The following is a 24,509-nucleotide window of genomic DNA, read 5'->3' as shown; positions in this document are numbered from 1 at the left end:
ATTCTCCGGGTCCTCCGGGTTTTCCCTATACATTTAGAAACAAGCATTTAGAGTATTTTGCTGCTATAAATTTCCACATGATAAGCCACTTCGTTGAGCTATCATTTGTGACCAGGTCGCTTCTGAAAAAGAGCCATATAGCTCTGTGGGCCTTACCTGGTAAAATAAAAAGTTTAAATTTTGATTTAAAGCTTTCGTGACTGCAGTAATTCATATTCTTAGCTCTTTCGGTAAAGTCACGTTGAATGGAAACAATAAAATATAAATAGTATCTATTTTATTTATTTATTATTTTATATTTTGTTATTTTATATATTTTATTTATTATTTTATATTTTATTATTTTATTGTTTCCCTTCAACGTGACTTTACCGAAAGAGCTAAGAAAATAAAAAGTTTAGTTTTATAAACTAAACTTTTTTTTTCTGACTCTGTGCCTGATGGATTATTTGTTATATTAGGCTCTGGAATTGACAAAAATCAAACGTCAAACCAGTCGTGATAGCTACCACGACATAAGTGATATAATTCTCAGTGCTGGCGATGCTGTGTTTGTGTTTCTATGAGCTCATTGCCTTGCAGGAAGAATGATCGTAACCCTCATCTCAATCCACTTTAAGGCTCTAATTGTGAGCATAACCTGGCCCATGGGGAAGGTTATCAGCTGCAATCCCAGTAAACGTGGCAACGTCAGGCCAACGTTGTCACATGGCTGGAACCGTTGGCCCAACGTTGACCCAACGTTGGCCCAATGTTCCGTGTTTACTGGATTGTTGTCCTGAGAACTGCAGTGAGGTCCACTAGCATGTTTTATCGCCAGACGCGGTGCACTTATGCATGTATGTTGAACTTATTTCGCACCGTACGTAGCCAACCATGCTAATCGGAGGCGCTTCGGGTAGGACGCCAAACTCGACGCAAAAAATCAGTTCTAAAGAACTTAGTTTTCAGTCTAGATTTAAAAGTGCATAGTTCCAGTGGCTTTCTATAATCGGAAGGAAGAGCGTTTTTCCGATAGCCACAGAAGCGCATCTGCAAGCGCGCGATGCGCTGACCGCCTTTTGTTCGATGCCAGCCAAAAGCTGCCGCTGCAAGGCTGACCGCAGTTCATGTGATGGTTTATAATCCTTGACGACACCCCCCCCTCCCTCCTTCCCATCCCCCGTCCCCGCCCCTCTACCCACGCCGCAGGGCATCTTCCTCTTCAACCTGCTGAACTACAAGCGGCTGACGTACAACAAGACGTACGTGTACCCGTGGTGGGGCGACGCGCTCGGCTGGGCCATGGCGCTCACCTCGATGCTCTGCATCCCCGCGGTCGCGCTCTGCCGACTGGCGTATGCCGAGGGCTCACTGCGGGAGGTGAGTTCATGTTCGGTATGGTGGCCAGCCACCCACCCACCACCTCCCAACCCCCCTCTAGAATCAGAATATGTATCTTCTTTGGTTCTTTCGGTAAAGTCACGTAGAATGAGACTTTACCGAAAGAACCAAAGAAGATGAATCATTGCAGTCACGAAAGCTTTAAATCGAAACAGAATATGTATCTTTTTAGGAATTAGAATATTTATTTATACTTCAGGAATCCGATGAGCTATTTATCTTGATTTGAAGCTTGAGTGACTGCAGGAATTCAAACTCTTTGGTTCTTTCGGTGAAGTCACGTGGGTGGGAAAAAATAATAATAATAGATCACGACGTTTCGATCGCAACACGAGCGACCGTCACAGTGGGTTGTGAGTCCTGTTCCCCGTGGCACGGAGACAGCAGCTCTCCTGCTGTATCTGTTTCACACCTGATGACGGTTTGCTTGTGTTGCGATCGAAATCCTCGTGATATATTATTTTTTTCTTCTACCTACGTGACTTTACCGAAAGAACCAAATTGTTTAGCTATTAAGCTGTTTCACAGATGCCCCCAATCAAGGTCACTGGTTCCTGTGCACCCCGTCCGTGTCCCCTACCCCAGGTTACTAAAGCCACAATGCACACTGTGTTAGCAAGGCATTTGTTTCATGTTGTGTATTGCGAGTTTTAATTGGCTTAACAAGGTGAGAACGCAAGAGACCGGGACACGTCTCATCTGGAAGAGCGGACCTGGGCCTCCAAACCGACAGTGTTTAGCGTGTATTTAGTGTGTTTTTAGCGTGTATTTAGTGTGTTTTTTAGCGTGTATTTAGTGTGTTTAAGCGTGTATTTAGTGTGTTTTAGCGTGTATTTAGTGTTTTTTTATCGTGTATTTAGTGTGTTTTAGCGTGTATTTAGTGTGTTTTAGCGTGTATTTAGTGTGTTGTTAGCGTGTATTTAAGTGTGTTTTTAGTGTGTTTTAGCGTGTATTTAGTGTGTTTTTAGCGTGTATTTAGTGTGTTTTTAGCGTGTATTTAGTGTGTTTTTTAGCGTGTATTTAGTGTGTTTTTAGCGTGTATTTAGTGTGTTTTTAGCGTGTATTTAGTGTGTTTTTGAGCGTGTATTTAGTGTGTTGTTAGCGTGTATTTAGTGTGTTTTTAGCGTGTATTTAGTGTGTTTTTTTAGCGTGTATTTAGTATGTTTTAGCGTGTATTTAGTGTGTTTTAGCGTGTATTTAGTGTGTTTTTAGCGTGTATTTAGTGTGTTTTTAGCGTGTATTTAGTGTGTTTTTAGCGTGTATTTAGTGTGTTTTAGCGTGTATTTAGTGTGTTTTAGCGTGTATTTAGTGTGTTTTTAGCGTGTATTTAGTGTGTTTTTAGCGTGTATTTAGTGTGTTTTAGCGTGTATTTAGTGTGTTTTAGCGTGTATTTAGTGTGTTTTAGCGTGTATTTACTGTGTTTTAGCGTGTATTTAGTGTGTTTTTAGCGTGTATTTAGTGTGTTTTTAGCGTGTATTTAGTGTGTTTTTAGCGTGTATTTAGTGTGTTTTTAGCGTGTATTTAGTGTGTTTTTAGCGTGTATTTAGTGTGTTTTAGGGTGTATTTAGTGTGTTTTAGGGTGTATTTAGTGTGTTTTAGGGTGTATTTAGTGTGTTTTTAGCGTGTATTTAGTGTGTTTTTAGCGTGTATTTAGTGTGTTTTAGGGTGTATTTAGTGTGTTTTAGGGTGTATTTAGTGTGTTTTAGGGTGTATTTAGTGTGTTTTTAGCGTGTATTTAGTGTGTTTTTAGCGTGTATTTAGTGTGTTTTAGCGTGTATTTAGTGTGTTTTTAGCGTGTATTTAGTGTGTTTTAGCGTGTATTTAGTGTGTTTTTAGCGTGTATTTAGTGTGTTTTAGGGTGTATTTAGTGTGTTTTTAGCGTGTATTTAGTGTGTTTTAACGTGTATTTAGTATGTTTTAGTGTGTATTTAGTATGTTTTTAGCGTGTATTTAGTATGTTTTAGCGTGTATTTAGTGTGTTTTTAGCGTGTATTTAGTGTGTTTTTAGCGTGTATTTAGTGTGTTTTTAGCGTGTATTTAGTATGTTTTAGCGTGTATTTAGTGTGTTTTAGCGTGTATTTAGTGTTTTAGCGTGTATTTAGTATGTTTTAGCGTGTATTTAGTGTGTTTTAGCGTGTATTTAGTGTGTATTTAGTGTGTTTTTAGCGTGTATTTAGTATGTTTTAGCGTGTATTTAGTATGTTTTAGCGTGTATTTAGTGTGTTTTAGCGTGTATTTAGTGTGTTTTAGCGTGTATTTAGTGTGTTTTTAGCGTGTATTTAGTGTGTTTTAGCGTTTAGTGTGTTTTTAGCGTGTATTTAGTGTGTTTTAGCGTGTATTTAGTGTGTTTTATTAGCGTGTATTTAGTGTGTGTTTTTAGCGTGTATTTAGTGTGTTTTAACGTGTATTTAGTGTGTTTTTACCGTGTATTTAGTGTTTTTTTAGCGTGTATTTAGTATGTTTTAGCGTGTATTTAGTGTGTTTTTTTGGCGTCTATTTAGTATGTTTTAGCGTGTATTTAGTGTGTTTTTAGCTTGTATTTAGTGTGTTTTAGCGTGTATTTAGTGTGTTTTAGTATGTATTTAGTATGTTTTTAGCGTGTTTTTAGTGTATTTTTAGCTTGTATTTAGTGTGTTTTAGCGTGTATTTAGTATGTTTTTAGCGTGTATTTAGTGTGTTTTAACGTGTATTAAGTGTGTTTTAGCGTGTATTTAGTGTGTTTTTAGCGTGTATTTAGTGTGTTTCTTAGCGTGTATTTAGTGTGTTTTTAGCGTGTATTTAGTGTGTTTTTAGCGTGTATTTAGTGTGTTTTATTAGCGTGTATTTAGTGTGTTTTAGCGTGTATTTAGTGTGTTTTAGCGTGTATTTAGTGTGTTTTAGCGTGTATTTAGTGTGTTTTATTATCGTGTATTTAGTGTGTTTTAGCGTGTATTTAGTGTGTTTTATTATCGTGTATTTAGTGTGTTTTAACGTGTATTAAGTGTGTTTTTTAGCGTGTATTTAGTGTGTTTATAGCGTATATTTAGTGTGTTTTTAGCGTGTATTTAGTGTGTTTTTTAGCGTGTATTTAGTGTGTTTTAGCGTGTATTTAGTGTGTTTTAGCATGTATTTAGTGTTTTTTATCGTGTATTTAGTGTGTTTTAGCGTGTATTTAGTGTGTTTTAGCGTGTATTTAGTGTGTTGTTAGCGTGTATTTAAGTGTGTTTTTAGTGTGTTTTTAGCGTGTATTTAGTGTGTTTTTAGCGTGTATTTAGTGTGTTTTTAGCGTGTATTTAGTGTGTTTTTTAGCGTGTATTTAGTGTGTTTTTAGCGTGTATTTAGTGTGTTTTTAGCGTGTATTTAGTGTGTTTTTGAGCGTGTATTTAGTGTGTTGTTAGCGTGTATTTAGTGTGTTTTACCGTGTATTTAGTTTGTTTTTAGCGTGTATTTAGTGTGTTTTAGCGTGTATTTAGTGTGTTTTGAGCGTATATTTAGTGTTTTTGAGCGTGTATTTAGTGTGTTGTTAGCGTGTATTTAGTGTGTTTTTAGCGTGTATTTAGTGTGTTTTTAGCGTGTATTTAGTGTGTTTTTAGCGTGTATTTAGTGTGTTTTTTAGTGTGTATTTAGTGTTTTAGCGTGTATTTAGTCTGTTTTTTTAGCGTGTATTTAGTGTTTTTTGCGTGTATTTAGTGTGTTTTTTTGCGTGTATTTAGTGTGTTTTTAGCGTGTATTTAGTGTGTTTTTAGCGTGTATTTAGTGTGTATTTAGTGTGTTTTTAGCGTGTATTTAGTGTGTTTCTTAGCGTGTATTTAGTGTGTTTTAGCGTGTATCTAGTGTGTTTTTAGCGTGTATTTAGTGTGTTTTTAGCTTGTATTTAGTGTGTTTCTTAGCGTGTATTTAGTGTGTTTTTAGCGTGTATTTAGTGTGTTTTAACGTGTATTTAGTGTGTTTTAGCGTGTATTTAGTGTGTTTTTAGCGTGTATTTAGTGTGTGTTTTTATCGTGTATTTAGTGTGTTTTTAGCGTGTATTTAGTGTGTATTTAGTGTGTTTCTTAGCGTGTATTTAGTGTGTTTTTAGCGTGTATTTAGTTTGTTTTTTAGCGTGTATTTAGTGTGTTATTAGCGTGTATTTAGTGTGTTTTTGAGCGTGTATTTAGTGTGTTTTTAGCTTGTATTTAGTGTGTTTTTAGCGTGTATTTAGTGTGTTTTTAGCGTGTATTTAGTGTGTATTTAGTGTTTTTAGCGTGTATTTAGTGTGTTTTTAGCGTGTATTTAGTGTGTTATATCGTGTATTTAGTGTGTTGTTTAGCGTGTATTTAGTGTGTTTTTTAGCGTGTATTTAGTGTGTTTTTTAGGGTGTATTTAGTGTTTTTAACGTGTATTTAGTGTGTTTTTAGTGTGTATTTAGTGTGTATTTAGTGTGTATTTAGTGTGTTTTTAGCGTGTATTTAGTGTGTTTTTAGTGTGTATTCAGTGTTTTTAGCATGTATTTAGTGTGTTTTTAGCATGTATTTAGTGTGTTTTTAGCTTGTATTTAGTGTGTTTTTAGCGTGTATTTAGTGTGTTTTTAGCGTGTATTTAGTGTGTATTTAGTGTTTTTAGCGTGTATTTAGTGTGTTTTTAGCGTGTATTTAGTGTGTTTTTATCGTGTATTTAGTGTGTTGTTTACCGTGTATTTAGTGTGTTTTTAGCGTGTATTTAGTGTGTTTTTTAGCGTGTATTTAGTGTTTTTAACGTGTATTTAGTGTGTTTTTAGCGTGTATTTAGTGTGTATTTAGTGTGTATTTAGTGTGTTTTTAGCGTGTATTTAGTGTGTTTTTAGTGTGTATTCAGTGTGTTTTTAGCGTGTATTTAGTGTGTTTTAGCGTGTATTTAGTGTGTTTTTAGCGTGTATTTAGTGTGTTTTTAGTGTGTATTCAGTGTGTTTTTAGCGTGTATTTAGTGTGTTGTTAGCGTGTATTTAGTGTGTTTTTAGCGTGTATTTAGTGTGTTTTAGCGTGTATTTAGTGTGTTTTTAGCGTGTATTTAGTGTGTTTTTAGTGTGTATTCAGTGTGTTTTTAGCGTGTATTTAGTGTGTTTTAGCGTGTATTTAGTGTGTTTTTAGCGTGTATTTAGTGTGTTGTTAGCGTGTATTTAGTGTGTTTTTTGCGTGTATTTAGTGTGTTTTTAGCGTGTATTTAGTGTTTTTAGTGTGTATTCAGTGTGTTTTTAGCGTGTATTTAGTGTGTTGTTAGCGTGTATTTAGTGTGTTTTTAGCGTGTATTTAGTGTGTTTTTAGCGTGTATTTAGTGTGTTTTTAGCGTGTATTTAGTGTGTTGTTAGCGTGTATTTAGTGTGTTTTTAGCGTGTATTTAGTGTGTTTTTAGCGTGTATTTAGTGTGTTTTTAGCGTGTATTTAGTGTTTTTAGTGTGTATTCAGTGTGTTTTTAGCGTGTATTTAGTGTGTTGTTAGCGTGTATTTAGTGTGTTTTTAGCGTGTATTTAGTGTGTTTTTAGCGTGTATTTAGTGTGTTTTTAGCGTGTATTTAGTGTGTTGTTAGCGTGTATTTTAGTGTGTTTTTAGCGTGTATTTAGTGTGTTTTTTGCGTGTATTTAGTGTGTTTTAGCGTGTATTTAGTGTGTTTTTAGCGTGTGTTACAGAGCAGAACAAAATGCCTTGTGTACAAATAATAGCAAAAAAAAATACAATTCAACAAAAACTGAAAAGTGTGCAGAGAAGCATGCATAAATCCATGCTTGAAATGATCACATTGTCAGCTCAGTGCTGTGACCTCTGAACCACCTGGCCATACACGTCATCAATCCTAACTGTTTTATGTTTCCCGTTGTTCTCTGACCTTCCCCCTCCTCTTTGTCACCGATCTCACTGTCACTCACCTCCGTGCCGCACCGCTCGCCTCTACCCCCCACCACTCACCTCTACTCCTTGCCACACCTCACCGCCCGTGTCCGCTCACGTCCACTCACCGCCACAGCGATGGAACCACCTGACCACTCCAGTGTGGAGCGCGCACCACGTGTCTCCGGACGGGGCGACCACGCGGGCAGTGTCACTGGAGGGCGAGTTGGCCACGCTCCCCAACCTCCCCGCTGCCAAGGGAATCAAGCTGGAGACCATCATGTGATCGAAGGGTGCACCGGAGTCACGCGGGGACTGCCGACTCCAGCCGAGCGATCGTCAGAGCCGGCGCTGGTAGCCGTTGTGAATCATCGCCACCTACCCCGCCCCACCCCCTTACTGCGGTGCCGGCCACCGCAAGCTGGAGACCACCGTGCGATCGAAGGGGCACCGGAGTCACCGACTCCAGCCGAGTGATCGCCATGGCCGGCGCCGGTAGCCCGTTGTGGCTTTCGGGGCAAGGCGCCATGCTCGCCACCTACCCCGCCCCACCCCACCTTGCTGCGGTGCCGGCACCGCCTGACCAAAAGTTTGAGCCACGAATCCGCCACTGCTTTGCAACGTTTCTCCCGACAGCAAGAGTTCCACCACGTTCGGCAGGCGGAGCCGACCTCCCCCCCACCCCCCCCCCAGCTCCCTTGCCACGGTGCTGGCGATCGCCACCGCCGCAGGAAGCTGCTGTCGAACGGTGCCAAATCAGATCATAAAAGACGCCTTTATTTTGGTGAAAAACGGTTCCCAAATTCGTTTGTAGGTTTCTCATTTTTTCGTCTCGAATTTCTCACCTGTGGAGATATATTAGGGATGAGTTTCGGATTTCAACATTTCATATTTTTGTTCTAATGACAGTATCGGATCTCTTTAGGATTTAAATGATTGCATTACACAACAGTTTCACGTGTTTTTTGTGCTGACAAAAGTGATGTCACACAATGGCCATGTGACACCACTTTTGGTGAGACAAGCGCAGACATGATGTCATGCTTTTGGATCAATTCAGTACTAAATATTTTTTTCCAATCACCGGACATTCGGTATCTAGACCCGATTTACGGATTCATTGAAGAATTGGGATCATAGCCCGAATTGATAGCGATATAGAAAATCTAAAACTGTGCTAAAGGTTTGCTGCAATCTATTTTTTCACGATGCAATATTACGTTTCACAATTAACTGAATTTAAAATGGTCCATCATTTGGTGTACTAAGAATACGAACAAATGTGACTTTCAAAGTCTTTAAACTGCAGTTCACTCAACTAAAGATTGCCATGAGGCTTGCTAATAATTGTTGTCGGTTACACAAAAGTAATTAAGTGAACAACGAAAAGGGTTACATCGTGTGATTACCATGCCATCAATTACTCCCACAAAACATCTTGCAAAGTGATAATTGAATGGATCGTAGTTATTTATTTACAACTGCAATCATTGGAAGGATTTGATAAACCATTTCGGGTCTTAATTGATTGATCACGCTTACGGTGGCTTTCAGACCGCATCCATTATTTTTCGTCTCCCCCCTCTTTTCCGAACATAGATGGACTCGTCCATCTGAACAAACTGTCAAATCGCTCTCCGTGGTGCTAACGTTAAAAAAACCCGCCACTTTTTTCAAATTTTCTTGCTGTGGTTTTCACACCTGATGATGATTGCTTGTGTTGCAGTCGAAATGTCGTGAGAATTTTATTGTTTTATTATTTTATTATTGTATTGTTTCCCTTCTACGTGACTTTACCGAAAGAACCAAGAATATAACTGCAAGCGAGTTTTGTTATTCGGGAAATATGGTGTAAAGGAATAACATCTTGAAAAAACACATACAAGAAAAACGTACATCATCCAATCTGACGATTTTGTTGTTGCTGAAAATTGGAACGATACAACGATCGTGGATCATAGATCGTACGATGCATCATAGCAGTATCGCCAGATCGTGGCAAACCCTATCTAGCTGCCACGCTGAGCCGTTGTGGAACAGTGCCAAACCGATTGTAAAGATGACCTGTTTTGTTTAATGTGTTAAGCACGGCTTGCTCACGCCGCTCGCTGGCAGAAGGGCCCTCCACTTGAGGGAGCTCGAGACAAAGACCCTCCAGACTCGAGATCAGTGTTCTTATCACATTTTAAGGGGGGGGGGGTCGCTTTCGCCGATAAGACATCATCAGTGTGAGGGCCGCCACTCATTTGAAACCATTGGGGGTTTGACAGCAGCACGATGATGATGATGAGGTGGTGTTTTCACTTTTTGTGTAATGTCGGGGTGCCGCACGTCAAGGACTGCGCTAAAGGCCACCAGAGGCTGCCCAGTGGCCCGCGTGCCTTGCATCGCAAAACGCTGCTCTGGAGGGTATTTTGGTCGACTCTTCCATATCGACCAGACGTATTAGAAGAGGTGGGAGTACCCACACTTTACCCCACCACATGCATGGCGGTCGCTCGGAAGACAATTATAAAGTGCACACCCCCAACTTTTACTTAAAAATACGCGGGGGGGGGGGGGGGAGTGCGTCTCATAATCCGGAGAATGCACTAACGGATTGGGTCTCCAATTGTGTTGATGACTGGGCCTCAATCCAGTGTGACAAAGATGAGAGAGCAATGCATTTGTTTAAATATACATCCAATTTGCGGAGATCGTAGATGCAAGCATGATAATGAGGCCCTAAATGTAGAACATACCACACAGTCCAGACAAGCGTCCTTGTGTAAATAACTAGAATTATAATAACGACTCCCTTACCCAGAAAAGCCACACTAAGTCTGAAGAATAGTTTTCAGGAGGGTCCTGTTACATTGGCTGTGTGGCCAACAGTAATTACTGTACATGTTGGGTCCAGATGTCTTGTGACCCCCCCCCCCCATTTAATTCTCTAAAACATTTTTTTTTAAGGAAGGTTTTATTTAAAACAGAAATGAATATGCAAAGGAAAAAAATGTTTAGGGGACAATTAATTGGCTGGGTCACAATACATCTAGCCCACCCTGCACTTTGTAAGTTATAAGCTATGGAGATCACAGGGAGGAATCCTTCCTTCTTATTGAGGCGCCTGATATCCTTTATATGTGTACTATATAGGTAAAGGTGCAGCACTGTAACGTATTGTTCAATGGCACTGCTGGCAGATGAGCCTCCACTAAAGGCACAACTCCTAGAGTTCCACTTTGAGATGGCATTTGGCCCACCCTTCCATACTGGCTACACGTCTCCTCAAAAGTCGATACTAATATACAACATAGCTTTAACTTGACATGCCACTGTGGGTACGAACAATGCAACATAATGTGTGCATTGATACGAGGGCTTACTCTTCACTGAAAAATAATGCAAACATTTACTCTCGCGCACACTTTAAATATGCTGTAATAAAACTCTGAAGCTGCTCATTGTGTTAAATGTATTATATGCAAACTGTGTGCAGAAAAGGTATACTTTTGAAGTGATAGAAGGCTGTGTAATTATGAATTAAAAACAATTGCAGTGTTTGCAATTCCGCAAAAGTAATTCTAGTCTCATTTATTTTGAAAATAACTGTGCGACCAATATTTAGTGGAAATGTGTTCATAGGTTCCACTGATTATCACTGGGTTTTCAGTTTAGAAGTAACATGATTTACCCCACTTGTATGAAATTAACAACTTATCCTTGTTTTCATTTGCAATATCCCAAATGCATTTACCTCTCTTTGAATGACAAGAATAATACCCAGCCCATCATCCCTCTGGAGTGGATTAAATAAGTACAACCTTGTGGGGTGGTCAAAGAGTGGCTTGCCCTAGATGTAGAGCTCCCCCCTGCCATAGAAATGTTTAATTTCCACCACTGGCACTGAGTGGATTCTATTTTTTCTAATGAGGTTCCTAAATATATATTTTTTCAATTTGTTCTATAGATTCTAGACCCATCTCACTCAAGCGAACAGTGCCTATCGAAGCAAAGAAGCTGCAGCACAGCATCGCATATCTGACCGTCGCATATCCCGCCCCTCCGATTAGCACGGTTGGCTACGTACGGTGCGAAAGAAGTTCAACATACGTACGTACATCAGGCCCAACCAATTAACTTCCGCCACCCTTGTGGTATTTGTGCACTGTGTAACTGTAATTTTCTAAAGACGTTCACAAGTCCGGCCATTTCACAGATGCGGTAAACGGGTTGTTGACCTAACGTTCCTTCACTTTACTTCTAGAGCAGTGGTTCTCAAAGCGCGGTTCCCGGTTCCACCGGTGGTCGGCGGAGGTCCTTCAGGTGGTCTGCAGGGCTGTGATGCGAATGCAGGTTGATCCAGACATTAATGAGAACGTCAATTATACCTTTCGTTTAGGACATTGATTTATATTTTACTCGTGATATTTAATATAAAAAAATAAAGCTTCGTAATCTACCCTGATTCAACTACCCTAACCCTAAGATCTAAATGCCACCCCTATATATAAAAAAACCCTGATATCTGCGTTAAAAAAGTGTTGTTCCGGTAATATTAATCATTTTGTATTGTTGGTATTTAGAGAGATAAGTGAATGCGTTCTCACTAGGGGTGGTGGGGCTGGGTGGTCCGCGAAAATGTTTGCATTGGCTGATTGGTCCACAGCCCAACAAAGTTTGAGAAACACCGCTGTAAAGCACAGTCAAAGATTTTCCCAACTTTAAAGCAGCTTCCGCTACACATTTTCGTCCAGTAACCTATTTATACTCGACGTAGCTGTTATTTCCCACCCCTACTGGACATCTGTAAAAAGGAACGTCACAGCTCTGCAGATTCTTCCAGTCAAAATAAAAATCCTGATTCAGATTTTCTCCAAACGTCAATGTATTCGACCTCAGTTTACCACGTAGGCTTTCGCGACCAATATTATTCACTTATCCACCCGAAACCTCAGCCCCCCCCTCCCAACGAGCCAGATATGCGATGTTGTGCTGTATTTGGAAACCCAGTGTCTTATATAAGATATCCACATTCCACGAGCATACTACGGGAGAGAGCTTACTAGTACTGTACGGCAGTATTTATTTTCATGTTGTACTATATTTTAATAATAGAATGGCTTGTGTGACGAGGAATAGCAGTACCATAGCCGTAAACAATGCACGTGAAAATATTCACTTTTACAAGAGATTTTAATTATTTTTTAAAATATTATATCAGAAATCTGGATAGCTTTTGGTTAAGGTACAGACCTGTAATTGCTTGCTCATGCTACTGCGGGCGTAAGGCCTCCCACCAAAGGGAGCCCTCGGGGAAGTCCCTTTGGCCTACTCTTCCACTCTGGCAATCCGTCTTTAAAATAGGGATATACAATACTGCATAGCAAATTGACACAATTCATGTTATTTAAGAGTAATATTTCTCTACGCTGTGACAATGAATGGTCAGTAACAGTCGTGAACTTTTTTTATTCCGATAAAAATAAAATTTATCGTTAAGATTTATCACAATTTGGTGTTCTGTTTTTCCTTTTTTTATTTCGTTTATATAAAGTTCAAAAATGTTAATTAATTTGCACGTGGTGCTTTTAAAGTGAAAACTCTTGTCAGTCATCCTCTTATCTGCAAAACCCTCCCAGTAAGTCGAATTTATTTTGTTTAACCGAGTGAGAACTCAAGAGACCAGGATATTCTTATTTGCAAAAGTGGCCTGGTATATGATGTTAAATCCCATTATAATGCATTTAAGCATACTGTATATAACAAAATAATCTTGATTTAAAGCTTTCGTGACTGCAGGGATTCATATTCTTGGTTCTTTCGGTAAAGTCACGTAGAAGGGAAACAATAAAATAATAAAATATAAAACAATAAAATTCTCACGACGTTTCGACTGCAACACAATCAATCATCATCAGGTGTGAAAACCACAGCAAGAAAATTTGTATATAAAACTTTTTTCAAATTTTCTTGTTGTGGTTTTCACACCTGATTATGATTGCTTGTGTTGCAGTCGAAACGTCGTGAGAATTTTATTGTTTCATATTTTTATTATTTTATTGTTTCCCTTCTACGTGACTTTACCGAAAGAACCAAGAATAACAAAATAATCATTAAGCATAGTTATGGGGAATGTTTATAACAAAATAACGCCTCTTTCCGATATTCGTTTCTCTACATAAAAAATATATTTTATACACAACCCGTCGAAGGTACAGCCTTCTGGGATCATCTATCATGAGTGTTCGTGCAACACAAGCAAACTCTGGACCAGTTTTTACATCCGGTGTTTCATCAGCAGTCAGGCTTGCTTGAACCAATTCAGGTGAACTGCCCAGTGCTTCCCTTTCATAAATGGGCCCTAGCTCAACGCAAAACTATATAATACACAAGCTTTCTTCATGTCCTAGTCTCACCAGTGTCAGACCAGCGAACGCCAAAAGACGAACACTTTCAAGGACTATGCATGTATTGTCAGAGCATGTTTGTTTGCATGTTCACCACAAGTACTGTTTGTGGTTAATGCAAACTTGATTCCTTTGAAAAGGGTATCTATTTGGTCTTGATTTGAAGCTTTCGTGACTGCAGGAATCCATACTCTTTGGTTCTTTCGGTAAAGTCACGTAGGGTATAAACTAAAATAAATCACGACGTTTCGGACGCAACACAAGCGTCCATCATCAGGTTTTGTTTTATGCTACTGTTGTTTTATATTTTTATTATTTTATCATCAGGTGGACGCTTGTGTTGCGCCCGAAATGTCGTGATTTATTTTATTTTATACCTACGTGACTTTATCGAAAGAACCAAAGAGTATATATTTGCCAGAAAGGGTAAAACCTCTTCTTATTTTTCGTCCTTTGATACTGACAAAAAGGTCCCATGACAAACGCGTTGTTTGATTTCCTTTGCTGAAGTTGCCGTCTGTGTAATCCTTTAAAATGAAAGCTGGATGACTCCCTATTTCTTATACATAAAGGGAGCCAACACTCTTCAGCCCAATTTTCTGTATGTAAACGTATACTGTACTTTGTATTTGAGATAATTGACAATCATCGCAACCCTAAATAATTTAACCCATTTACTTAAGGCCAATTGCACATTGTGACCCAACAGGGAAATGATAACATTGAATGAAACTGTCAATGAAACGTCAAGCGTGATAACACTTTTAATGAACACTGATGTTTCTAACGATACATTTCACCGGTTCAGTATAACATGTGAAAATAAACTATTAATATAGCAGTAGCATAAAACAAAACCTGTTGATTTTACTGTCGAACACCAGAACTATAGTCGCAGTACTTTATACAACTGGCTTTTGTCTGTTGTGTGTCGAAACATATATAAGCAAAACTCCACATTTTACCTATATATTGACCTGCCAAATTACAAAATAGCATTTGCTTAAACAAACAAAACTATTGGCCGGTTTCATGCTTCAAGGTCTCGTGATCAGAGTCAAGGCGTGTTAAATAAATGCTGCTGGGTTCACCGGATCGTATTGGTAAGGGGCCGTCCATAAATGACGTCACGCACCTGGGGGGGTGGGGGGGTCAGACATTTGTGACGATGTGTGACGAGTAGGGGAGGGGGGAGTTTGAGAAATGTGACGTCACATCAAAATGCGCAACTTTAAATAAATATAGACAACACCTTCTACTTAATTAAATAGACTTTTTAATAAATGTTTTTTTCCTACAACATCAGAGTGCAGCGCCACATTAAATACGCACTACAATGGCAAAAGTTTAAAGCGATTTGAAGCATGCTTTATATATTTTTTTTTTGGGGAGAGGGGGGCAGAGCTTTGTGACGTCATATTTGAGGGGTGGTTTGACTTTTTGTGACGCCGTGTGACGAGGGGGAGGGGGCGGGGTCAAAAAATCGTCCAAAATCGCGTGACGTCATTCATGGACGGCTTCTAAGAACACCCCGGTCGACCCAAATAAAAACGTCGTGTGCTGAGATTCCTTTAAATTTCTACTGCAGTTTAATAGAAACCCATCTGAGATGAGAGTGTACAGCTGTGGGAGCTTCTGCAATGCGCCGGTCAGCGCAGTAGTGCTGCACGTGGTTGAGACTGTTTAACAGGAATGTGTTGCATGTGTGAGGTTCTAATGCACAAGCTTCCGTGGTTATGCTGTAAAATGTCTTCAAATCTAAAATCTAACTTTACTTATGTAGCAGAATTCGCGCAAAGAATGCGATACTGAATGTCTTTACAGGACAAAATAAAGGCGACTTACACAATGTAAACAACAAAAAGAATGATACATTAAAAAAAAATAAGTAACATAATACACTAAAAGTATAATAAAAAGCATAAACAAAGAGCATCCTAAATGAAAGCCATTCTAAAAAGGGACGTTTTAAGATTGCGTTTAAAAATATTCGCTGATTCTGATGCCTTCAGATCCTCAGGCAGGCTGTTCCAAAGGCGAGGACCGTCGAAGCTGAAGGCTGCCTCCCCATATGTTTTGGTCCGGGCCTTCTGCACAACCACGGGCTTCCATGTGTCAGGCAGAAGTTCACAACCCCGCCCGCACACGGAGCGAAAAGGTCGCACAATTGAAGCCGAACGAGACGCGGTACAACCCCTAGAACGCGTCGGAGAGCTAGAACGTGCGTGGGAGTGTGCGATATTGTCCTGTAAACGGTTTGAGGCACGTTACGTAGAGTACACCGTGGTATTAAAAGCACTTTATCTGAACGGAACGTTCCTTTCTGGTTCGCAGAGCCATATTTATGATGGTTATATCGTTAGTGGCAAGCAGCTAATGCTGCCTGGATGAGCACACACACACGAAGTATTTAAGGAAAGAATCTAAAAGAATGGTCTGGTTAAATATGCAAAGCTTATTATACTAAAGTTGAATTATAATTACTTTATTTCATAATATAATCACACTTTACAGCAAATACGAAAGCTGTTGGGCCATAGCACCTAAAGTGGCTTCATATTGGCAATACCAATTTCTTGATGTGCCCGATATGAAAGTGAATTAAAGCGACGTCATCTGTGGTTAGCGACTAAAGAAATCACAGCGAGGTTTCATGACCTCCAGTGGTATCAACATCTGGTCCGGACCCATTTTCTGTAACAGAGGCGGCCAAACCTACAAGCCGTATGACAAAGTGTTCATATGGCCACGTCGGGGAGTTTGTGGGGCCCGGTTCACTCGCTCTGCTTCGCTGTGGACTTTTAAATTCAATAAAAATAAATCAATCTTCTTCGGGAGCGTCCCGTGAGTCTTCGTGCGTAGGTTCCGCTGCCAGCAGCGGTGAGTGCCCAGAGGGCCGCTGCCACTTCCGCAAGGATCTTTACCGATTCAGGTGCAGTCGAATCAAAAAACACTCGAGATTAGCCACATCATTGTAGGGCGACGCTTCTGCTGCCCAGGAATCACAGGTGGCTCACAAAGTCGTGGTTAGGCTGCCCCCCTGGTTTTGCGTCCACTATAATAACGGTAAATGACCGTGTCCACATTTGACGTTCGGGATTTCTCCTTTGTGTCTATACCATGATGCCCAGCATCGATGTAACGTACGGCAAAATGAGCGTGCGCCGTCATTATTACTGACACCAAAATGCTCTTCTATAAACTTGATTTGGAGCTTTCCGTGACTGCAGGAATTACTCTTTGCTTATTTCGGTAAAGTCACGTAGAAAGAAAAAATCAATTAAACAATAGCATACGCCGTTTAGATTGCAACACAAGCAATCATCATCAGGTACCAATGGAAGAGAAAACACACCTAAACTCATAAATATAATGCAATACAACACAGAGAGTCGGCTAACATAACAGTCAACATCCTACCCTGGTTCTTTGGAAGAACGTAATCAACCAGGTAGGGTGTTGACTGTTATGTTAGCCGACTCTCTGTGTTGTATTGCATTATATTTCTAAGTTTACTGGGTTTGTTTTCTCTTTAATTTGTACCTGATGATGATTGCTTGTGTTGCAATCGAAACGTCGTATGCTATTATTTAATTTATTTTGTTTTCTTTCCACGTGACTTTACCGAGAGGACCAAAGAGTGCTCTTCTATAGTTGACATTTGGGGTTTCGGGCACGTGCGTCATTAAGAACCTTCATTACCCAACAAGAGCCAAATGTAAATGTCACCTGTACGAGCGTTTAATGTGCCAATCATTACTGTTTACCATTATTATTGTTTCAGCTCCACTGCTAAGTTGAAGACTCCATTGTTGGGTGGTGTTTATTTGGCTGGGTCGGGTGGTGGAGGTTTCGACACACATTTGGCCCAGATCATTACGTGGCCTAACCCCAAAGATGTTTGTGGATCACACATATTGGCCGCGGAAAACTACGTGTTAACTTAAACACGGTATTGAATTAAATGGTTATGGCTGCTTTACAAGTGTATGCATTGACGGTGGTGGTGAAATGCACTATGCTGTATCACGTGTCTAACACACGTATATAAAACTCGCCTTTTACCCGTCCAAGGACGTGTGTATTGCAGTAAATCTGAAACTTGCAAACGAAAAGCAGCCCACGATGTGATATATTAATTGCATCAATTCGTGTGAAATTTGTAAGGCCGCGGTGACACAGACCTATTTCATTTTAAGGTTATAATCCCTTGTTCATCATGATGTACTTTTTACTTTGATGTCTCAATAGCGTTACGGAGATCGCGTGACGTGAGGGTTCTGCCTTTGTAGTGAGGGTTGTGAGTTGACGCTGAGGACGGGGGAGGAGGTGCCTCGGAGTGATGTCAGCCGCTAATTCTTATGAATGAGGGGGGGGATGTCCATTTGGAGGACGTCACCTGTGAATTATTATTAATGAGGAGGGCTGTTCGATGTGGAGTAACATCACCTGCTCATGATTATTAATGAGAGGGGGGGGGTCCATGTGGAGGATGTAACCTGTTCATGACTATTGAGGGGGCTGGTCGACGTGGAGTGACATCACGAGCGTTAAGGACAGGCATTTCTTGGTGATTATCGTATGCATGTCCGCCTATTGAAAGCATCTTACAGAATGTGAGAGTTGATCGAAACACTTTATCAGTTAAATTTGGATTTAAAGCTTCCGTGACTGCAGGGATTCATATTCTTGGTTCTTTTGGTAAAGTCACGTAGAAGGGAAACAATAAAATAATAAAAATATAAAACATTTAAATTCTCACGACGTTTCGACTGCAACACAAGCAATCATCATCAGGTGTGAAAACCACAGCAAGAAAATTTTGCAATAAAAAGTGGCGTTTTTTTTAGCGTTGGCACCACGGAGAGCGATTTGGCAGTTATTCAGATGGACGAGTCCATCTATGTTCGGAAAAGAGGAGGGGGGAGACGAAAATAATGGATGCGGTCTGAAAGCCACCGTAAGCGTGAACAATCAAGACCCGAAATGGTTTATCAAATCTTTCCAATGATTGCTAAGCCAGAATCCATCTTCTCGGTTGAAATTGTCTCTCTATGTGGATAGCCTCATGAACGAATCTCTCATGGTAGCCAGATGGCTTGCAGAGAACCTCTGTCTTGGAGAAGTCAATGTCATGTGAGCCTACTGAATTATAACAGTGATCTGCCACGGCCGAGGTGTTGGTCCTACCGTGTTTAAGGTCTGCTTTGTGTTCACGGATGCGGTCCGACACATGTCGTTTGGTTTCTCCAATGTAACTACTATCACAGACGCAACTTAGTTTGTAGATGCCAGGGTACTGTATGTCCGGAATCACATCTTTTACAGACGGAACCAGATCACGGATTTTATGTAATGTGTTGAATCGGACCTGGATCTTGTGTTTATTCAAGATTTTGGAAATATTTTTTGTGATCCCCGCAATGTAGGGTAAAGTGATGGTTTTTAAAGGCTCCTCAAGAGGGTCTTTCTTCATGGTTGGAGTGATAGCTTTGCGGATTGTGTAGTCGGAGTAACCATTAGCCTTAAGAGCTTGGTGTACGTGCTTGAGTTCACTGTCTATGAATTCCTGGTCGGATATGCATTGGGCTCTATGGTGCAGAGTCTTGATGAGAGAATTCTTCTGGGATGGATGGTGGTGGGAATCCGGTTTGAGGTAAGCATCCGTATGGGTAGCTTTCCTGTAGGCAGAGTGGCTCATTGAACCATCAGGTCTCTTTTTTATTAGGACATCCAAAAAAGGTAGCTTGCCATCTTTTTCGACTTCCATGGTAAATCTGATGGCTGGGTGTATGGAATTGATGTGGTCGAGGAATTGGTCTAGAGCAGGCCGGCCAGTGGCAGTCTGGATGGCGTCAGTCTCAAATTTCTCCATGAAAATGTTGGCAACAACTGGAGATAGAGGGGAGCCCATTGGAGTGCCCTCAGTTTGTTTGTAGAAAGTTCCATTGCAAGTGAAGTATGTATTGGTTAAGCAGTTATTATACAGCTGTACAGATCGAGTTCTTCCACACTAATATACACTATTGAAGTATGTAATGGAAATGCATTGTTTTAATATAGCATGCGAAAATGTTTTTTTACAGCAGACTATCAGTTCAAAATATTATCTTTGGATTTGCTTTGTTTTGAAATTGTATGCAAGATGTATATTTTTCCCAGGTAGATAATTTGTTAGATTTTATGTTTCGTGAAATAAAACCATGTTTATTACAGGTGTAAATCATATCACTTAGAAATCATGTTTCAAAAATGTTAAGTAGGATCGTATGCAGTTTTTAAAGCTTAATATTTTTTTTAATGTCTGGAACACAACTTCTTTGAAAAGCTGACAATAAAGGCAGCAACATTTTAAATTACACGTTTAATTTATCCTTAAGGTGTCAGGCTATAATGTATTTAAAAGTCTGAAGAAAGACTTTGAAATTGTTTTGTAGTTGATTATAACATCGTGAAGCAATATCCGATTAAAAGCAAATTATAAGATTATTTTAAGTTGTGGCTTCGCAATGCTTGATGACGTAAATATGCATATGCAGATGTATTTGCGCGATACACTTTGATGATCTACATGTGTGTGAATATGCACGTGTGTACTTTATTTTAACATCTTACACTTTCACAATTGATGGATTGATGTGTCTTCATGTGTTATGTGCTTGCAGTGTCCGATTTGTGCGTGGGGAGATTGAAGTAATCTTTGTTTTTTTCGGTAAAGTCACGTATAAATAAGAAATAATAAATTTAGCTCTTCTGTACCTAATGATGGCTGCTTGTGTTGCAACCGAAACGTCGTACGCTATTATGTTATTTTATTATTTCTTATTTATACGTGAGTTTACCGAAAAAAAACAAAGATTAATTCCTGCAGTCACGAAAGCTTCGAACCGAGATTGAAGTACATGTGTATGAACAGTGAAAGCGATGACTGACCTTGATTATAATGGATTATTTTCGTACGTGGGGCCCCTTGGAGGGCAATGTAGCTTCTCCCACAATTTGGATAAACCAGGTCCTGAAAGGTAATGAGTTAATGGTCTTAACCCATATTCTTGGTTCTTTCGGTAAAGTCACGTAGAAGGGAAACAATAAAATAATAAAAATATAAAACAATAAAATTCTCACGACGTTTTTATTGTTTCATATTTTTATTATTTAATTGTTTCCCTTCTACGTGACTTTACCGAAAGAACCAAGAATATGAATCCCTGCAGTCACGAAAGCTTTAAACCAGATCTTAACCCAGTCACCAATGACTGCACACAACAACAAAAACATCATGTTAAATTTGGTTTTGCATTTTAAATTTGGCTACATTCCAGCTTCGAGAATTATAATGATCGGTTTGACTGTTATTCAGATCGAGTGGTAAGTTCTGCCTTCTACCGTGTGTGGACCAGAGGTCAATTGACAGTACCTCGGGGAGCGAACTCTGTGAGATGCGCTTTCGTGGTCTGTGAGCGATCCGATTGGATACTTCGCCCGATGACATGCCGATTACACAACAACAACAAAAAAACTTTCGTAACATTTACAATAATTATGGGAGATAAATCCCTGTCCCAAAAATCACTTCGTCCTGCTCCCCAATTTGGCCACCAGCATGCATCACTTCTCTGTTCCTAGACAACGGATTTCTTGGGCAAGGCGACATTTTAACTGCAGAAACGTGTAAGAAGTCACTGGGATTATAGATTTGAAGCTTTCGTGACTGCAAGGATTCATACTCTTTGTTTTTTTTCGGTAAAGTCACGTAGGTAAAATAAATTTTTAAAAATAAAACAACTAAATTTAGTTATATTCTTGGTTCTTTCGCTAAAGTCACGTTGTTTTATATATATTATTATTTTATTGTTTCCCTTCAACGTGACTTTACCGAAAGAACCAAGAATATGAATCACTGCAGTCACGAAAGCTTTAAATCAAAATTTAAATCTAGTTAATTTTAAAATAAAAGAAAACAAAATTTTGTTGTTTTATTTTATTTTAAAATTGTATTTTACCTACGTGACTTTACCGAAAAAAAAACAGAGTATAAGTCACTGGGAGCCTGGACTTTTGCATGCGCGTATCAGAATCGATCAGAGGCATTCGGTTTAAAACGTAATAGTCCTCTGTGCTCGTACATTTTCAGCACCTGTCCGCAGCTCTGCAGCCTGGGAAGCATCCCTCATTGCACACCGCTAAAACCGTGGCGTGAGGTGGCAGTGTGCAGCGTCCGTTGTGAAATGCATGGATGAAATGTGAAGCTCACTGGAATTATCAAGAGTCGAGAGTGGTATTTAAACAGCAGTGACGACCGCCAGTCACTCAAACCTGCTATGTGATTAAATATTGATGGCCAGGTGGTGCAGTCACTGGGTGTTGGGGGTATCATGACAGGGGCCGTCCATAAATGACGTCACGCGATTTTTGACGATTTTTGACCCCCCCCCTCCCCCCTTCGTCACACGGCGTCACAAAAAGTTAGACCCTCCCTCAAATATGACGTCACAAAGCTCTTCCCCCCCCCCCTCCCCCACACAAAAAAATAAAACATGCTTCAAATCGCTTTAAACTATTGTCATTGTAGTGCGTATTTTATGTGGCGCTGCACTCTGATGTTGTAGTTGAAAACATTTATTAAAAAGTCTATTTAATTAAGCAGAACACGTTGTCTATATTTATTTAAAGTTGCGCATTTTTGATGTGACGTCACATTTCTCACCCCCCCCCCCCCCCTCGTCACACATCGTCACAAATGTCTGACCCCACCCCTCCCCCCTAGGTGCGTGACGTCATTTATGGACGGCCCCATACCCCCGTCCAAAACATTTTTAGATTCGGCTCACACATTTTTGCAGAAAAATCAGGGTATATTCGAGTCCGCATTTATCCACTGTAAACAAGGCAAACATCTTTAAACACACACCGTAGCTGGCGAACCGTAAGACTTTGGACCGAGTCACTAGCCAATAGGTTGCATAGATTTAATGTAATCAGTTTAACACGTTGGCTATCGCAACCACAATTATCCATTAGGTTTTTATATATATAGGTTCGATCGCGTAAATAGAAATGCGTCGTAAAATTCGCCATCACCCGACACAGCCAATTAGCAAGTTTTGTCGCGTAAGCAAAACATGCCAAACCTTACTAAATGGCTTGTGTCGGGTGGTGGTGGGTTTAACGACACATTTATATTTACGTGATCTAACCGCCCCCTGCCCTCCCCCCCATAAAAACCCCGTTATGAAATAAAAAAAATGTACAGTATGAACTCGTTTTTATCCTGAAAAAGTTGGGAGCAAACTGCGTGGATCCGAATCTGTAATATCACCAATAACCACGGGGGGATCAATTCTCTGGTGGGACCTGTTGTGAAACCTTGACTTAAAGTTTGCGTGACTGCAGGAATTCATATTCTTTGGGTCTTTCGGTAAAGTCACGTAGATTCAAATTAAAATAACAATGTATTGTTTTGTCATTTTCTTTGAACCTATCTACGTGACTTGACCCAAGGCCTAACCATGGAGTCAACATTGGGGGGGACCAAATCTACCAGGGGGTCTGGGGGTCCTCCCCCAGAAAAAAAATCTAAATTTGAAAACTAATTTCCTGCTATTTCCTGCCTAATTTTTTTAAATCACTAACACATAGGATGGACTTTTTTATATAATAATGTCCAATAGTGTATTTACCTTTTCTTGTTTCATTGTATGTAATGGCAGAGATTAGAGATTAATAAAGTACAACCATAACCACAATCATATAAACAGAAATCAATTTTATAGCAATATATTGGGGGGGGGGACATTTTGAGAATATTTGAATATTGGGGTTGGAAGGGATGTCCCCCCCCCGCCCCCAGTATTACGGCCTTGACTTGACCGAAAGACCCAAAGAATATGTTGTGAAACCATCGCACCTTTTCCGACATTTCGCCGGTCGCTTTGGCGCGCACCGTGCATTACATGTCGGTCAAAACAATTGGAGGTCACTGCGAGAAAAGTGTGGAACTAATCGACGGCTATTTCCATGAGCGGCGGCAAAAGGTGAGTACAAAGCGGCTGCCCAGTTACGCTGAGATCGCGGTATACCGGAAGAGTTTGCCCAATGTACACTGAATGCTCATCCTACAATCTTATACACAGATAAAATGGATGTAAAACATTTCACCTTTTAATTCACCCTTACGTCTGTGACACCAAATGGGTGAAATATGCACTGAATTTATATACATTTCGTAAACAATAGCATCACCTGAAGCAAGAACAGCAATGCAGAATATTGTAGTACTGTTATAATTATCAATTGTAATTATGAATTAGTGGCTTTAAATTGGGCTTCTGCCATGGCAGAAAGTGGCAATGAATACCATAAAACCCTGCATTACAAAGGACACTTTCTTCTGTCGGATACAACTGCATTCACATTCCAGAAAGAATTCACCTTTTGAATAAGCAGCAGCCAGTAAATCCCACACCTACTCCAGTGATTACCAAAGTAAATCCATGGGTCACTGTTCATGGACCACGCAGTAAAAATTTTGCGTTGTGAAAAAAAAATCTGCAACAGTTCCACAGGCCACCTCACACGGCCTTGAGGATCACCCACCAATGATTCACGGAACAAAGCTTGTGAACCACTGCTCTAATCCATAATGGCCAAGCCTATTCTTAAATACTGTACTTTTGAAACTAAAATCAGTGGTGGTTATAAGGAACAACGGTCAAAGTGCAGCATATGAGGAATATATTTAATTGACCTGTTTTAGTCAATGGTGCACAATACCAACATGTTTTCTGGAGGTGTGTGCAAAAATATTCAGGGATCGTCACAATGTTGTTTATGAAATCAAACCTTGCGATCACTTCTGCTAGACCTCACAGCTCTTGCATATATTTTATTTAAAGCTTTCGTGACTGCAGGGATT

General features: G+C 39.9%; 1 protein-coding gene across 2 annotated transcripts in view; it reads left to right on the top strand.

Moving 5' to 3' along the window:
* LOC116952664 (sodium- and chloride-dependent creatine transporter 1-like) overlaps window positions 1-10,762 on the top strand; it is a 59,147-nt gene extending 48,385 nt beyond the window's left edge. For both annotated transcript variants that reach the window (XM_032972229.2, XM_032972228.2), the window contains 2 exons: window positions 1,192-1,362; window positions 7,339-10,762. In XM_032972229.2, coding sequence (XP_032828120.1) covers window positions 1,192-1,362; window positions 7,339-7,488 — 321 coding nt within the window. In that variant the 3' untranslated portion in view covers window positions 7,489-10,762. The remainder of the gene's footprint in view (window positions 1-1,191; window positions 1,363-7,338) is intronic.
* Window positions 10,763-24,509: the final 13,747 nt, after the last annotated feature.

Source organism: Petromyzon marinus, chromosome 48 (assembly GCF_048934315.1).
Source record: "Petromyzon marinus isolate PM22_M1 ecotype Great Lakes invasive population chromosome 48, UKy_Petmar_22M1.pri1.0, whole genome shotgun sequence".
Classification (NCBI taxonomy): Eukaryota; Metazoa; Chordata; class Hyperoartia; order Petromyzontiformes; family Petromyzontidae; genus Petromyzon; species Petromyzon marinus.
Note: the sequence above shows the minus strand (reverse complement) of the source record. Positions and strands in the feature narration are given on the sequence as shown.